The sequence below is a fragment of the Sphaeramia orbicularis genome, chromosome 6, assembly GCF_902148855.1.
Source record: "Sphaeramia orbicularis chromosome 6, fSphaOr1.1, whole genome shotgun sequence".
In the NCBI taxonomy this organism is placed as follows: domain Eukaryota; kingdom Metazoa; phylum Chordata; class Actinopteri; order Kurtiformes; family Apogonidae; genus Sphaeramia; species Sphaeramia orbicularis.
In genome coordinates, this window is record NC_043962.1 from 18,595,835 (window position 1) to 18,612,415 (window position 16,581).

The 16,581-nt window shown below is 37.2% G+C and overlaps 4 protein-coding genes across 7 annotated transcripts in view; 1 reads left to right on the plus strand and 3 right to left on the minus strand.

Annotated features, from left to right (window-relative positions):
* Window positions 1–1,284, minus strand: part of srgap1a (SLIT-ROBO Rho GTPase activating protein 1a) — an 83,272-nt gene extending 81,988 nt beyond the window's left edge. The window contains exon 1 of one of the 2 annotated variants that reach the window (XM_030135749.1): window positions 620–1,284. In XM_030135749.1, coding sequence (XP_029991609.1) covers window positions 620–683 — 64 coding nt within the window. In that variant the 5' untranslated portion in view covers window positions 684–1,284. The remainder of the gene's footprint in view (window positions 1–619) is intronic. The other variant, XM_030135748.1, reaches the window with a different exon arrangement.
* Window positions 1,285–1,744: 460 nt separating this feature from the next.
* rxylt1 (ribitol xylosyltransferase 1) lies at window positions 1,745–5,436 on the minus strand. The gene is made up of 6 exons (XM_030135752.1): window positions 5,238–5,436; window positions 4,932–5,120; window positions 3,599–3,701; window positions 3,197–3,511; window positions 2,939–3,109; window positions 1,745–2,781 (listed from the first exon to the last, which is right to left on the minus strand). The coding sequence occupies exons 1-6, from the start codon at window positions 5,380–5,382 to the stop codon at window positions 2,379–2,381; spliced, it is 1,326 nt and encodes a 441-aa protein (XP_029991612.1). The 5' UTR covers window positions 5,383–5,436; the 3' UTR covers window positions 1,745–2,378.
* Window positions 5,437–5,713: 277 nt separating this feature from the next.
* LOC115421331 (cytochrome b-c1 complex subunit Rieske, mitochondrial-like) lies at window positions 5,714–7,022 on the plus strand. 2 transcript variants are annotated; one of them, XM_030137170.1, is made up of 2 exons: window positions 5,714–5,920; window positions 6,312–7,022. In XM_030137170.1, the coding sequence occupies exons 1-2, from the start codon at window positions 5,812–5,814 to the stop codon at window positions 6,911–6,913; spliced, it is 711 nt and encodes a 236-aa protein (XP_029993030.1). In that variant the 5' UTR covers window positions 5,714–5,811; the 3' UTR covers window positions 6,914–7,022. The 2 variants fall into 2 exon arrangements, with proteins under 2 accessions (XP_029993030.1, XP_029993029.1); XM_030137169.1 differs by having other exon boundaries at window positions 5,715–5,920; window positions 6,303–7,022.
* A 711-nt stretch (window positions 7,023–7,733) lies between these two features.
* Window positions 7,734–12,463, minus strand: LOC115421332 (protein C19orf12 homolog). Of its 2 annotated transcripts, none has more exons than XM_030137173.1 (3): window positions 12,439–12,463; window positions 10,908–11,068; window positions 7,734–8,965 (listed from the first exon to the last, which is right to left on the minus strand). In XM_030137173.1, the coding sequence occupies exons 2-3, from the start codon at window positions 11,065–11,067 to the stop codon at window positions 8,700–8,702; spliced, it is 426 nt and encodes a 141-aa protein (XP_029993033.1). In that variant the 5' UTR covers window position 11,068; window positions 12,439–12,463; the 3' UTR covers window positions 7,734–8,699. The 2 variants fall into 2 exon arrangements, with proteins under 2 accessions (XP_029993033.1, XP_029993032.1); XM_030137172.1 differs by lacking the exon at window positions 12,439–12,463 and adding an exon at window positions 11,395–11,544.
* Between the last annotated feature and the right edge of the window lie 4,118 nt (window positions 12,464–16,581).

A 16,581-nucleotide genomic window follows, 5' to 3' on the forward strand; every position in this document is an offset into this window, starting at 1 on the left:
GTGTGCTGTCTCAACTTGTGCTTTTCCTCTCCTCAGTTGCATAATCCTGCTATAATACTGTGGGAACCATGCGGTGACTACAAAGTCTCATTGCAACTCCTGTATACTAAGAGCCAGGTTTGCAGTAACAGGTTGTTATAGACGTCAACACAATCAAAGACAAGTAAAATGTGTTAAGGTGCATTAAAGGATAGAAACTGCTTAGACAACTACATGATACAGGCTGAAGATTAAAGATTAGTAAAAAGGCTGAAAGATAGTGATCCATCTTCTGAGTCATTGTTCAATCTGCTTACTACTTATCACTAGTTCTCACATGCAAAACTACAAAACAACAGATAAGACGATCATCAAACCTTTTATTTTGCAAATTCAGTCCATTATGAATGCCACATTGAAAACTCATGACATGTGTAATAACAGCCTGTAATAATTAAATATCAAGAAAACTCCTCTTTCTTGTGTTTCCCTTGCACTAAACATGCCAGGTTGCGGTAGTTTGCCTGCTTTTACAGCATCACTGGGTATGACTCATATGCAGGTAGGGATGCACGAGCCTGGTCCCTATTAGCCTTTTTACAAGCATATTCCAAAGGGGGGAAAGAGTTTACGGTCTTACCTTTTACTTGACTCTCATACTCCGCGATAATCTCTTTATCCTTTTTGAACCTCGGCGTGGACATTTTCCCACTGCTTGTGCTTTAGGCTTGTTGAAAACTTCTCGCAAAAACTGTTTGTCAACAAGCGGGTTCCTAGAGCAGCCGTCGCATCCCAAACCGGACGAGAAAAAAAATGGAAAGAGAGAAGAAGACGAAAGAGGGCGACACGGAATAACACTTAGCACGGGTTTAACTTTAACACTAGCTCGGCACGGAGCGAGGGGGTTTTAGTCCTTCATTGTTCCTCTTCCTCTGGAGCAGTGGTGGATATAAAGCAGGGCCAATGCGCAATCCAGCTCCAACCAATGACTCCTCTCAACTAACTGAGCAGTCGGCGCAACAGCACAACCGCCACCACAGAAGAAGAAAAAAAAAACAATCACGCAAGTTTCTGGGGCTCCGCGGCTCCGTCCGAACTGGAAAGTAGTGCCAAATAATATGACCGGGACGCGTTAAAGTCGTTAGAGTAGGGCTTTGCGTGTGCTTTTTTTTTTTTTTTTTTAAATAAGGTAGTGGTTTCCAGTTTGGGACCCACTCACACTTCCCCCCCTTAGCTCGGTCTCCCTCGACGGTTTCTCCCCCCCTACTCCCAGCAGGCTCCGAGGCAGACAGGGCAGGCCGACTGCAGCACAGCAGCTGGAGCACAGGGAGAGGAGAGGAAGGACAGGGAGGGATCTGATCCACACATACATACACATGCACACACAGTTAGTGGACACCAGTGGACTGACACTCCTACCTCCGAATGTGCAGCCTTCTTTTTTATTTATTGGAGTAGACTAATATTCAAGTGTGCCAAAAAATTTTACACATTTTATGCAAAGTCTTACCAATGACCATGCATATCACTTTTCAGTTCATTCCAAAATTTACACCAAATTGCATATCTTTATTGCAGTAAATCCACCTATAAATTTTGCAGGACAGTACTAACAAAGACTTGAGTAAATATGTTGATTTAGTATGTGACAACTTCACAAACCTCTCCACGTAACTACTGTGTAAGTAATAAAAAAAAGTAGTGGTCTGCAGCGCCATCTGCAGGGTCAATAAAAGCACTCGACAAGAAACGGCCAGTGTTTTTATCTTTACAACATTCAATTTCATTTTATTGCACAAAAAAAGTAATCATGCGCCATGGCACTGAAATAAATACAACAAAGCTGAAATGTTTTTTGCAATGCTATAATCTGAAATGCAATACATGTCACACCAACACTATCCACTTTTCTGTCTTTTTTTTTTTGTCTCCATATCAGCTGTTTATGTTACAAAACAATGATGTACCATTTTAAACAAGGCTTGAAAGCACATAATGTATATCAGTCATTGTAGTGTTTTCTGAAATCATATTATGTGTGCTCAAACAGAGATGTATAACATACTTAAATTAAACAAACCACATGTTGCTGTGAAATATAAAGGCATCTTAACTGACTTAACATTCCACCATTGTAAACGTTTACATAATAAAAAACATATTTACAATAATCCCAAAGGATCCTGAACAGGACGTAACTGACAAGTAATGGCAGCTTTTCAACTTTACTAAATGCCTAAATGGCTTTATAATAATCTCACTAGACTATTACACTGGACACCACCAGGTTCACAAAACAGTAGTCTATCACATTTCTCCACACACCACAAAATAAATTATGTCAATACTGAACATTAACCCTGTTGATCTTTTTAAGGTTTTTAAAGTAAGCACCACAGTCAGACAGTTTTAAAGAATGTTTCCTCTATGACCTCTGTGAACCTCTCCTTCATCTGCTGACGGAAGCTGGCATACCACTCCAACAGCCTCCTCCTCCTGTCCACCCTCTGCTCCTGACTCATCGATCTCTCCCTCTCCAAGATGGCCGGCAGCTCCTTCCAATCATTGATGAAAATGAAGGGGGCCCCTGCAGCTTTTAGCAGACGCAGTGGAGCGCTGGGGCCTGCCGCACAGGTCCCAGGTGTCTGGACGTCTTCCACCACTGGCACTGAGCCGTAAGAGCAAGCTTCATAGATACGGTAGCACTCAGTGTTAACCCCGACTGGGCAGAGGGTGAGCTCGCTTTGGGCCAGAGCTGTCTGATAGTGCCTCAGACTGTCTGTTGTCTCCTGAGGGAGCCACCTGAGGCAAAGAGACAAGTGCATTGCACATTTTCCAACCTCAACTTCACTTTTAATTTAATTGTGCTAAAAGGGAAGCAGGCAATAAGACATAATATAAATGCTTACTTTATCCACATCAGCTCTAATATCGACTCAGTAACTGAATAATGACTTACTTCTCCCTGGCAGTGGTGATGCATTCTTTGTCAAGGCCAGATTGTTTCAGCACTTGCATGAGTACTTCTCTGGAAGAATTTTTGTAAACAGTTCCTAAGAAATTGCAGAGGTATGGCCTGTTAGAGGTGATCATCTGGGCATTTGGCCTGATCATGGGAAACTGCCTGTATCTGCGAAGACATAATAAAACCTCACAACCTGCAAAGTATGGTGAATACAAATACATTGACATGTAAGAAAAGTTAAGGATGACATACGTTGCAACACCAAGCGGCCACTGGAAGACATCTTTGTCATTGACCCAGGGGCTGTCATACACTAGAAACAACAGATCCACAAAGCCACCATTTCTCTTCAAATATGGGCCAATCCAGTCATTGTTGCAGCGCTCGTTGCCAAGCAGGACCACAGCCACATGAGATACAGTGTGAGACTGAACCAGAGCCTTGACATGCTCCAGCCACCGTGTGGAGTACGTGACCTTCTGTTGTTCACGACCATTCAGAACCAAAACCAGGCTGTTCATTTCCAGAGGGACATGGCCTTGGACGACAGCAGGACCTGTATAAAAACTGCAGAGAAACAAAGCAAAGAAGGAATAATTTGATGGCTTCAGATTATACAACTTTTTTTTTTTCAGTATCCTTTGATGTTGTTACCTGAAGTCAACCTTTCCACACTGCAGCTCCCCCTCTCTCCATTGGGCTACTTTGTCAGTAGGGTTGAGGGGTCCCTCTAAAATGTGTTCCCAAAGGTAAAGCCCTGGAGAAAAAAAACAGTTAAAACAATTTGCTATGAGCATCACAGTGTGAGCATGTTGCACTGCTCAACCAAGGCAAACATATTTTTTTCTTTTCTACCTTAAAAGTTTACTTTTTATATTACAATCACCACCTATCATTACTTTTTTTTTTTTTTTTTTTACAACATAGATACATACATAGTTCATTCACTACTAACTGATCCAGTACCTAATGTACTGTTAGTATTAGTAGTAACCCTTTGGAGATCAAAGGGTTAGTAGACTGGCAGAGGGGTGGGCTGCCTGGTAGGTTGGTTTAATACTGTAATGTGTCAAGTACTGCACTGTTTTTTGCTTTATAATGGCTTCTTAAATACTAATGACATATGTATACTTATTGCATTGATTTAGTTATAAATTTCTTTACTTAAAATAATTACACAATGGGCAGAGTGTCATAAAGATCTACTTAACACTATTCTCTAAGATGCACTCTGCCTACAGCATAGATCTACTTAAGTAAACAGTGATAACGCAAAAATTATCATTTAGGTTGAAAAACCATATATATTATTATTACATTCTATTTTGTCAAATGCCAAACAGACCTAGATACAACATGATATCAATTTTATGTACTGTCATCCTGTTTCAGAATAATTTTCTTTTGTGTATGACATTTTACAACCATAGTAGTCAACCACTATTCTGTAATGTTCTCTAAAAGGATAATATTAAACACATAAACACTGAGTTTAATTATTATTATTATTATTATTATTATTATTATAATAATAATAATAATAATAATAATAATAATAATAATAATAATAATAATAATAATAATAACACGTTTAAGATAAATACTTTGTGGGTTGGTCTTCCCCGTTTTAGTCACGATATGACTAAGTCAGATTCTCACCTGATCATTATATGATTAGACAGCAATATCAATCTGATTGTCTCAGAGATGGATTACAGTAAATTTAAACTTTGTTGAAAATCTCTTCAAACCCCAAAAGATTTTGTCTGTTTGGTATTTGTCAAGCCAAGTCTTAAACACTGTTCTACTTTTCTTCTCAGACTTGGGAGAAACTCCGTTCAGCGTTCATGAACTAGAAAATATATTATCACATTATTAGACATGACTCAGTAAAGACAATTAATTCACCAGTCATACCCCCCCCCCCCCCCCCCAAGATTTATGGGATCTGGGTCAATAGTTGAGGATGAACCAAACCACAACTCACCTATAGCGGCTTTCCCCCAGATTTGCACCTTGTATCTTTTAGGTTTGTTTTTGTCAATTCGGCCGATGTACTGTTTGAAAGCCTCTCTCTTTTTATTTAGAGCAGAGTTGTAGTCCACCTGTTCATTCTCCCACGGATTCCATTCATCGCCTACAAATGGAGCAACAGCACCGCCATCTCTGACACCACCTGCCAAACACAACGAGTTAATCACCGTTAGATTCTACGAAGATATTCCCTAAACGTCAGATAATCAGGAAGCGAATTCATGAATAAAGGTGTGAAAACGGTGTTTTATGGAATTACCCGACGGGGCTGTCTCTTTCTTCACAACCCTATGAACGCGTGATATTGCTTTGGTGCTGAAGAAAACATTGTATGCAGCATATAGTGAAAATGCCACATAGGCAAAAATTATGAGAAGAAATAATTTTCTTTTTGGTATTTTCATTTTTTCCTCTTTTTTTCTTCTCTCAGGTTACCATTGTGTAGCTCGCCTTCATTTTTTTTTTTTTTTTTACGTAGGACCCGTGTTTACATCACGAGGACCCCCACAATATGGGCGTCTTCTTTAAATGCCTGTAATAAATTTAGTTTAAATATATTTATAGTTTCCACTGTTTGTAACAAATCTCCACCACATAGCTTTTCTGAATATACTTTAAATTTGGTGTTATCTAACGCTGTAATTCCATATTACACTCCACTAAATTATATTTTAAAAATGAACAGGAATATTTGTATGTAACTCAAGTAACACGGAACCTTTTCAGGACGGTGGGAGTTTCTAGTAAAGCAGAACAGAAAGGCGCACGCTCGGTTTGTACGCGCAAGGTCGTGTCCCCAGTAGTGGGGTGGTGATCTCATATTTTGGACAAGTATGATGTCCATAGCCGCTCGTAACGGGGTTCTATCCTCGTACTTGCAGGCAACGAAACACGCGGTTAAAAACCTGGGGTTTGGAGCTAAGGATGTGGCGGCTACTGCTGGTAAGGACAAATAACGGATGCTGTCGGCTAAAGCTAATGGTAAAGTTGGTATGGGGATGTGTAACTTGACATATTGACATGTCATAATATTGTATCAGACTGTGGCACACTGTGGATTAAGCTCAGCTTTAGTAATCAGTTCAGTCATCATCGTCACATCAATACGGTATTAAAATGCTAATTAACCCAGAGCTGTAATTCTGAGTTAGAACTAAGAAGCTTGAAAAGATTTCACCCCTCATATGCGTTATATAAGGAAATGGTTTTCTCAACTTTTTTTTTTTTTTTATCGTACTGTTTTGTTAGTGTGGTATATTAATTCGAGCACATTACACTTAAATACATCAGCTTACTAAAAGTATGTTATCTATATTTTTTCCAGGTCCTGCAGGAATCCGACTGGCCCATACAGATGTCAGGATCCCTGATTTTTCAGACTACCGTCGCACCGATGTAATTGACCCAAACAAGTCCTCCCAGGACAGCAGTGAGGGAAGAAGGGTATTCTCCTACCTTGTAACAGGAGCAACCACTGTGGTTGGTGTCTATGCAGCTAAAACAGTGGTCACCCAGTTTGTCTCCTCCATGAGTGCATCAGCTGATGTCCTGGCTTTGTCTAAAATTGAGATCAAGCTCAGTGATATCCCTGAAGGTAAAAACATGACCTTCAAATGGAGAGGAAAGCCTCTGTTTGTCCGTCACCGCACAGAGAAAGAAATTAGTGCAGAGGCAGATGTCAATATCGCAGAGCTGCGTGATCCCCAACATGACAAGGATAGGGTGATCAACCCCAGTTGGGTTATTGTTCTTGGTGTCTGCACCCATCTGGGTTGTGTGCCCATTGCCAACGCTGGAGACTTTGGAGGTTATTACTGTCCGTGCCATGGTTCTCACTATGATGCTTCAGGAAGAATACGAAAGGGACCTGCACCTCTTAACCTCGAGGTTCCTTACTATGAGTTCCCTGATGATGAAACAGTCGTTGTGGGATAAACACTGGAGCTCTGTCAGAGTTCCTCTCTGTAATATGTATTTTAAGTGGCTCTGTTTGAGCTTCCATGTATTTACTATTAAAGACGTATTTCCAACTGCGTGATTACAATATTCAGTCTTGAGTTTTTCCTTATCCTGCATACACAATGATGATTAAACTGTGTTTTCAAGAACTCATATTTTGCAGATGATGTGTAATAAAAACTGTTAGTGGCGCAAGACAAAACTAAAGGAGAAATACTTGAGGGCAGAGAATAAATGGCATAAACAGGAAAAGATGAGAGGCAGACCTAGGAACTGAATAGACTCAAGTAAACGAACCTGATGAAACACAGTCCTTAAAGTATTTGATACCTGCTTCATTAACCCTTTTCAATTAAATTTTTTAAATGATCTAAAAATAACAGTCCATTTTCCTAGGACACATCTATGTTGTTTGCTTTTAGAACTAAAATAATTAGTCACATGGAGACCAACCTTGCATAATAAAAGGATTTCACTTGATAACATAACCCATCTTCAAATTCAGCACTGTAGGAATTGGGACAAAACAGACAGCCATAAGACAAAGTAACTCTCCTTGAATATGTGATTGTGAAGTCAGGGAATTACAATAAAATTTCTAAGTCATTGAGGTGTCTATAGAATTAATGCATATTAAATAGAACACTACGTTGTCCAGATAGTTTAGTGAGGGATCTACTTAGACTTGAGGCTGTCATTACTAGCAAAGCTCTATTAATCTAAATGCAAATTTGGATAGTGCAAATACATAAATTTCTGAGTTTGATGTACATAATTTAAACCACTACCAGAATGACTTTACTATCCTTAGTTTATTTTCAGCATTGAACTGGTTTTGGATGTTGAAAAACTAAGAATGAATGATGACCTGGACAACAGAAAACTTTCACAGACATCCAGCTTTACTGTGATGTTTAAAAGACTTAAAAAACTCATTACATGTACAGTGTATGACACTAATGGGAAAGCCTTAAACCACAGGTCCCTTAATAGACCTTTGTCAGAGCTTATATTTTTTTTCTCATCACAGCGGGAGGAACACAAGTCATCCAATAATATTAATGATGGATCTATTCGATTGTTCCGGAAGCTATGCCATTGAACCAAAACAGTGTAATTCATACTTGCACTTGTAATGCAGTCATTGTTAAAGGACTTACTCCTATGCTATAATGAGTCAAAGTATGTACTGCCAAAAATCTATATGAATATTAAGGTCGAGGTTCTTGTCGCAAACATGTTACCTGGTCAGTATTGTCACACTTTAAATATGAAAACTTCATACGCTGATGTTTATTTTTGTCACTCATAAATACCAATATACTGTAACATAATACTGGCAAAATAATCCCTTAAACTGAAAACCCAGTAGTTGATACATTTGCATTAATTAAAATATTTCAGACTGTGCAGATGATCTACATTATCTTCTGTATCTTCCATAACTACACCACTTTGGCAGAAATTAATTTAAAGTACCATACACAGCCAGACATAATTATAAGTGCTGGTAAAAGCATACTGAATAAATAATTCCTTCAACTGATAAGTGCACTTCCAGTAATAAATTATTCCAGTCATACAGCTCTCTTAATTCACAATCTGCTCTCATAACTTTTGTCTCCTGTTAGCATGACTGTGATTGTGTCTGTACAATTTTTATACAAGTAATTTCACATTTTTTCAAATGTTCATAAAACAGTTCATGTTCATCATAAGGATCCCAGTAATTTACATCAGTTTCCACACACACACACACACACTAATCCACATAATGGACCTCTGCCTGGAGTTCCTTGGTGATATAACCAAGAAGAGCTGCTGTAAGCTGCTGCTTCAGGGTGGCGTTTCCCATCACCAGAGCTGTGAGCTGGACCATGTCTGTCCACTGAATGTCTCCAAGGATGGCCATGAGATCGTCATAAAGCTTCTGCTGCTGCTGAGGACTCAGCTCCATGATGATCTGAGGCAGAGGTTTGAATTGTCCACTGGTCATCCAACATCCCAAAAGGCCTCCAACAGCTCCGCCTATAAGAGAAAGTTTATTAAAGGAGTGATATTTTGCTGAATTCTTCATTAATTCAACTCCACAGGTCCATCTTCAACCCTATTTTTGAGTAACGACACCAGAAAAGTCGTTTTGAGAGCTGGCCCTTTAAATGAAAATGCCCCACCCCCTCCAGGTTGTTGACGATGTGCTCTGTCCCATTCAGGCACTTGAGTTTGTTAATACGACCAACAACTGAACATTTTAGGTAATCGGCTCTAAGTTTGGACATATTTTCAGTATGGACTACAACTGCTGCTGCTGATAAACAATTATGGCGTACTCGGTGAAATGTTTGTCGGGAGTCTTGACCTTACATGTGCAAATGTCGTGATGTAACTACTTATAAAATGGAACAAATTAAGAATGAATTAAAACAGGTTGTAGAAATCCACTCGATTTTTGCCGGAATGAATATAAAGATAGCTTTGCAGCACCTGGAGGGTTCAAATTCAAACTTTATGAACTGTTAGGGTCCAAATGCACAAAAAAGGTACCAAAGACTAATAAAAGTGGGTTTAGCAAAATATGACCCCTTTAACAGCACTGACATACACTGATTGGCCATAATGTTAAGACCACTAATACATGAAGTGGTAATAATGCTGATTATTTTATTACACTGCCACATGTCAGTGGGTGGGACATATAAGGCAGCAACTGAATACACTGATGTACAATTTCTTCGAAAATATCTGCATCAGACATTAAATGTGCTAAATCTTACATATTTTAATAAGATGAATCAGAAAACAAATGACAAAAGTGCTGGTTAGCTCCTGTTTTCAATATATATGATGGTGTGTTATTACACATCTATGTTGGTTTATGTACATTTATACAATGGATTTATAAACGTTCCACTAGAAAGAACTTGAAAAGTGAATGTATTGCAATGTGAACACACTGTTTTGAGGTAGATCTGGTAGCTCTTAGAGAAATATTCCTTTTGAATAAAACCCATTGTCTCATTAATTCTCAGAATTTCACATTTTGGCCCAGGACTGTATCTTAGAAACTACAACCAACTAGCACTTTTGACAGAATTTTGTGTATTAGTGACTCAAATTTGGTAAAGTTTAACTACTTTTATTCTGGAAGCATTTTACTCATAGACCAGTGATATTTAGCCCTCACAGTTGATGTGTTGGAAGCAGGAAAATAGGCCAGTTAAGGATCTGAGAGACAGCGACAAGATCCAAATTGTGATGGCCAAATGACTGGGTCAGAGTGTCTCCAAAACTGAATATTTTGTTTGATCATCCTGGTCTGCAGTGTCTAGACCATACCATAAGTGGTCTAAAAAGTTAAATCTGATCACAAACCAATCAAGCATCTGTGGGATGTGCTGGACAAATTAATCCATAGATTCCTCCTGTTACAACATCCAGGATCTGCTTTATATGCCTCAAGACACCTTTAGGAGTCCATGCCTTGGGTCAGTGCTGTTTTGTCGACAGAAGGGGGACCACACAATGTTAGAAGGGTGATAATAATGTTATGCTCCCACTGATGCTTGACTGGGTTGAGATCTAGTGATGAGATTTTCCTTTTTCAGACCACTTTTAGAATCTAGCCACTGCAGACCAGGAACACTCAACAAACCCTACAGTTTTGGAGACGCTCTGACCCAGTCAGTACCATTACAATTTAACCCTTGGCAAAGTCACTCAGATTCTTGTACTTGACCATATTGCTGCTTCCAATACATCAACTCTGAGGACTAAACATACACTTATTTCCTGATACATCCAAGCCTCTAGTGGGTGCCATTGTAACAAAATAATAATGTTGTGGAAAATCGATGTACTCTTAAGACTATTGAATGTTTAACCTGCCTGGCAAATATATGCACACTACTGATCACAGATTTATTAAATGATCAATGGAAAGAAGGAACTATTGCAGGTATCATAGACTCACCCACTGCAATACCAAGAGGACCCCCAACCAGCCCCCCTGCAAAGGCCAGACCCCCAGCTGCTGCTGCTCCCTTTCCAGAGCTCTTCACCGTAGTTTTGATTTGCTGATTGGCAGACAACTCGCAGCACAGCTTCATGACATCTTCAATTCGATGGCCCATACTGTTATTTACATTTAAAAAAAAAAAAAAAAGTAATTAGAAAGAAATATTGATGAGTAAGATCTGCCAATGTGGAAAAATAATTTGCGTCAAAATTGTGGTTCTCACGACCGGTTACATTATGTTAAAACGTAACAAAATGTAAATCAATTTGAGGTACAAAAAACAAAACAAAAACCAATTCATGAGAAGAAAACAAAATATGATATAACTCAGATTGCATCAGAAAGCATCATCATGATCATGCAGGTTACTCATTGTTATTGTCCATTTTCATGAACGTCGAATTCTTCTAATTTCTGATTTGATTGTGTTTCGTGAACATACCTTGCCTTGCTATCCACATCGGTATTTGTTTTTCTTGTATTTAAAATAAAATAAAATAAAATAAAATAAAGAAATCGGTTTCAGAGCCGGTAGCGCTCCTGATTTCTGAGCTTGTGGACGCAATGCTTTGTGGGAGGAAAAAAAAATGTTGCATTCACGTACATTAGTTGAATCCCAGATTCACCTGTTTGACAAAACGGGCATGCATATTTTAGTGTAGTAATATATAGTAGGGCATTTGGAATCATGAAAAACCTTAAAACATTTTAATAATGATTAATAATTATATTAACGTGATATATATGTATTTAAAAATAAAATATCGTTCTATTTATTTTCTTATACCATACGCGTTTATATATGTATTATCATAATTTTTTGAATGATGTCTTGTGTTTATTATGAATTTTTGCTTATGAATGTATGCCTGCCGAATGAAACTTGAATTGTCTTCATTCGGTCCCTAATACTTAAGTCTTTCCACATTAGCATTGAAATGAGAGTATTTTACTTACAAACTCGGGAATCTGTGTCCATCATAACAAATGGCTAATATCGATTGCTTTTGCATAGATAAAGGACTAAGTGTTAAGTAAGGTGTTATTAGACGATGTTATTTTATTGACCATTCCTTGTGGATTTTGGTGTATAACAGATGTTCATATTTCGGACATCACTTAAATGCAACACAATCAGCCAATAACATCAAAGAAAGAAGGGGGCAGGGTCCACAGGTCGGATTATAATAATTTCCAGAAAGCATACTTTGCAAACTGTACCATTCATCAGTTTCCCATTTAGACTTCAAACATCCAAAGGGATAAAATATAGGCTGCTATGTGGATGTTCGTGGTAAAAGATTTTCTACGATGTTTGTGCAGCCAAAGCAGACCCGTGTCACATGACTAGAAAATGTTTCTGTCTAAATAATGCTTTGATATCACTTGTGCTTGTCACTGTGAATATGACTGCATTACTGCAGCAGGGTTAAGTTTGCTGAGTTTGCCTCAAAGGACTGTTTACGTCTGTGCAATGTCCACTTACCCAGAGTACACCGGGAGCTTCAGAGGAACAGCTGTCATCACAAACCGGAAACGAGGCTTGGGTTTCACATTAAACTAAAAGTTACCTATTGAGGACCTGTTGAATCAGAAAGAAGGGGGACAGAGATTAGATGTGATGGAGGCTACATGTACAATATGACTTGTAAAATACAGGGTGGGGAAGCAAAATTTACAATGAACATTTAGTTGTTTTTTCTCAGCAGGCACTACGTCAATTGTTTTGAAACCAAACATATATTAATGTCATAATCATACCTAACACTGTTATCCATACCTTTTCAGAAACTTTTGCCCATATGAGTAATCAGGAAAGCAAACGTCAAAGAGTGTGTGATTTGCTGAATGCACTCGTCACACCAAAGGAGATTTCAAAAATAGTTGGAGTGTCCATAAAGACTGTTTATAATGTAAAGAAGAGAATGACTATGAGCAAAACTATTACGAGAAAGTCTGGAAGATACTATTAAAGAAGAATGGGAGAAGTTGTCACCCGAATATTTGAGGAACACTTGTGCAAGTTTCAGGAAGCGTGTGAAGGCAGTTATTGAGAAAGAAGGACGACACATAGAATAAAAACATTTTCTATTATGTACATTTTCTTGTGGCAAATAAATTCTCATGACTTTCAATAAACTACTTGGTCATACACTGTCTTTCAATCCCTGCCTCAAAATGTTGTAAATTTTGCTTCCCCACCCTATATATAGATTAAACTATTTAAAATGTACATATGTATTGTATTAATATTTACATCTGCATATATTACACCCATTGTATACAGAGTAGATATTGTTAATACTGTATATTCTGTACTTTCTGCATTTGCTGCTATTGCACTTCTGGCTAGATGCTAAAGTGCATTTTATTGTCATGTACTTGTTTATGCGTAATATGGAATTGAATCTGAATTTACAGTGTATTGAATAAACTAAAATACATAATAATTACCATAACTTTGACCAGTGGTGGCTGGCGAACTTATTTATTGGTGGGGCACAGTATCCAAGTCAGTTTTCAGCTTCACTATAAGCATATATCACCACTAGGATACATGCACCACAATTTAAAATGTTAATTTGAATTAAAAAAAAATATGCAGTGTGTTTTCAGTCATGTACTTTTTATATGTAAATTTCACCCATCTATCTTTCAAACACACACATTTTTCAATGACTCTGGACAATGCATTTAGACCAATTTAGACCAGAGGTAAAAAAAAAAAAAAAAAAAAAAAAAAAAAAAATAGAAAACCAACTTAAGCATATCTGCAGAACGACTCATGCTGGAAATTAATCTCCTGGACTCTTGTGTTGAAGCCAGTTGCATTATCCACTGAGCTATCCCAAGGCTGTCATACCTCCTACACTGGAGGGAGTCTACTGCGCACGCACTATTTATAACGCATGTATATTAGGGTAAACAGAGAGCCTTGGGCACAGATGTTTGCACCCCAAATAGGAAACATGTGACTTGACTGCTCACTAAATGACTGAAAACATTTTTAAAGTACACTTGAATGCAGATTATACACAGTACTCACAGGCTGTATCATGTATAGCTTGTTACATCTTATATTTATGTTTTTGTAAAATTATTTTATGTGATTCTTATTGTCTTCTTCCTGTGAGACAGGAGGGGTGGCGCCCAAGTGCTACTTAACAATAAGGCCGCAATCAGTTAAAACTAATTATGCAATTCACATATATGGAAATATATACAGTATTGTCCAAATTATTATTTTTTTGTTTCTATATTGATAGAAAAAAACAGTAAATATGTGCAAAGTGTTAATACACACATAAAATAAATTGGGGGGAAGAAACAGAAAAAAATCTGAAATAATTGAATTCTAGAAGCTAGAAACCAGTATTTTGCTTGTCCTGTGTTTGTTCCTATCACAAAAAATAAACTAAACAATCTGAAATGTCTGACATGCTTAATAAAACATGGTGTAAAATTAATACAGTCATACATATCTCATATTGTTTGAACAGAAGATTTACAGACATTTTACATGCAAGGGGGGGGGGGGGTCTCATAAATACTTGAAACATTAGCTTAGAGAACTTAACTAAATGTTATACATCTATTCCTGGTTGTATCTTAAAACAGAGGCTGGGTATTGCAGACATTTGAGCATTATAACTTTTGCATAATACTGTGTGTGCAATACATTTCATATCTTCAGTTCATTATGTAAAAATATTACATTTGTTAATCGAATTCTTCACTAGCAGAACTTTTATTGTTACTTTTAAAAACCCAGTTTGTTTATGGATGTTGTACCAATAAATATGCTGTAATTATTGAAGAAAACTGTTGAACTGTTGATGTCTGTTTGTTTGACTGTACTGCCATAATAATATTGTTGTGCATAATTCAGTTACTGCATTATGTATTAGTAGTGGTTTGAATACTTAATTAGGAAAAATGTATTATTTGATGCATGTATTAAGTTATTGATAAAGGTGTAAAAGCACTTGAGGGGTAGGATTAAACAAGTTTATACCCCTTCCTACTCCTTTTGGACCATGCACATTCAGACACTTGAAGATAGATTCTGTTCATTTAAATGTTATTTTGCTTTTGTCTTATTTTGCTTTGTTTTATTACGTCCACCGAGGGGGTTATGTTTTCATCAGGGTTTGTTTGTTTGTTTGTTTGTTTGTTTGTTTGTTTGTCTGTTAGCAAGATAACTCAAAAAGTTATGGAAGGATTTTTATGAAATTTTCAGGAAATGTTGATACTGGCACAAGGAACAAATGATTACATTTTGGTGGTGATCAGGGGATGGGGGGAGGTTTGTTTGTTTGTCTGTCTGTTAGCAAGATAACTCAGAAAATTATGGAAAGATTTTGATGACATTTTCAGGAAATGTTGATACTCGCACAAGGAACAAATGTTAAAATTTTGGTGGTGATCAGGAAGGGGGGATTGATCTGCCTTGGTGAAGGTCTGCGCTTTTTTAGTTTTATTTTGTTTCTTTGCGTGTTTGAAGTAAATAAATAAATAAATAAATAAATAAATAAATAAACTAGAAAAGCATTTATCACACTGGAAGAAAAATCCAAGGCACTCTCTTTAAACATTAACCCTTTCACGCATGAATTATGAGAACTTTAATCAAGATTTTTTTTCCTGAGTGTTTTTATTCCTCTTTACGCACGAAAAAAACTATATGATTGATTTTTTTTTTTTTTTTTTTTATGAACCTGTTTTTTATGGAGTTCCAAAAAAATGTCCACTCAGTTGAACACCATGCATTGAATTTTAGAAGCAAAGAAACATACATTTACTGACATACTGTGTGAAAACTATAAAATAAAAACATGTTTTTTTAGTGCTGCTAATCTGATGTTTTCTCACGTTTTAACATACTCTAATACTAGTTATTACTCACTCACTCAAGTTTTTGTTTAAAAGAAAAACCCTGTTAATTACAGTCTATTAACAATTAGCAATCAGTTTACACTCAATCATATTACTGCAGATCAGGTTTATCAAGAACAGCAAAGTTATAGTAATGGTATGAATTGTAATGTATGGGATGGTGCATAAGTGTCCACTGTGTTGGCTCATATGGAACTAAAACAACAAAATCCATGAATATATAAGAGAACAGCTTTGAATAGCTGTCCACTATAGTGACCACTATGCATGAAAGGGTTAAAATGCTTTTATTAGCATGGCATGGTCATATCTAGACCTATTAGGATATGACCATGCCATGCAAATAAAGGCATTTTTAATGTTTAAAGAGAGTGCCTTGGATTTTTCTTCCAGTGTGATAAATATTTTGAATCCCTTTTTCCAAAGAGCACCTCAAACAAACTCTTTTTTGGTCCGAGAAGCATTCCTTCCCAAACATTTTTTTTTAAATTAGAAAAGCACTCGGAGAGTGCAGACCTCTGCCAAGGCAGATCAGTACCCCCCCACCCACTCCCCAACCCCCAACACCACCAAAATTTAATCATTTGTTCCTTCTGCCAGTATCAACATTTCCTAAAAATTTAATGAAAATTCTTTTATAACTTTTTGAGCTATCTTGCTAACAGACAGACAAACAGACCTGTTACACTTGGTGGAAGTAATAAATAAATAAATAAATAAATAAATAAATAAA

Coding starts and splice junctions, on each gene's coding strand:
- rxylt1 (XM_030135752.1), bottom strand. CDS start 5,382: ATGAAAATACCAAAAAGAAAATTATTTCTTCTCATAATTTTTGCCTAT. Junction 5,121..5,237: donor GAAAGAGACAGCCCCGTCGG/GTAATTCCATAA, acceptor TGTGTTTGGCAG/GTGGTGTCAGAGATGGCGGT. Junction 3,512..3,598: donor TGTGGAAAGGTTGACTTCAG/GTAACAACATCA, acceptor GTTTCTCTGCAG/TTTTTATACAGGTCCTGCTG.
- LOC115421331 (XM_030137169.1), top strand. CDS start 5,812: ATGATGTCCATAGCCGCTCGTAACGGGGTTCTATCCTCGTACTTGCAG. Junction 5,921..6,302: donor GGATGTGGCGGCTACTGCTG/GTAAGGACAAAT, acceptor TATTTTTTCCAG/GTCCTGCAGGAATCCGACTG.
- LOC115421332 (XM_030137173.1), bottom strand. CDS start 11,067: ATGGGCCATCGAATTGAAGATGTCATGAAGCTGTGCTGCGAGTTGTCT. Junction 8,966..10,907: donor TCCTCTTGGTATTGCAGTGG/GTGAGTCTATGA, acceptor TTTCTCTTATAG/GCGGAGCTGTTGGAGGCCTT.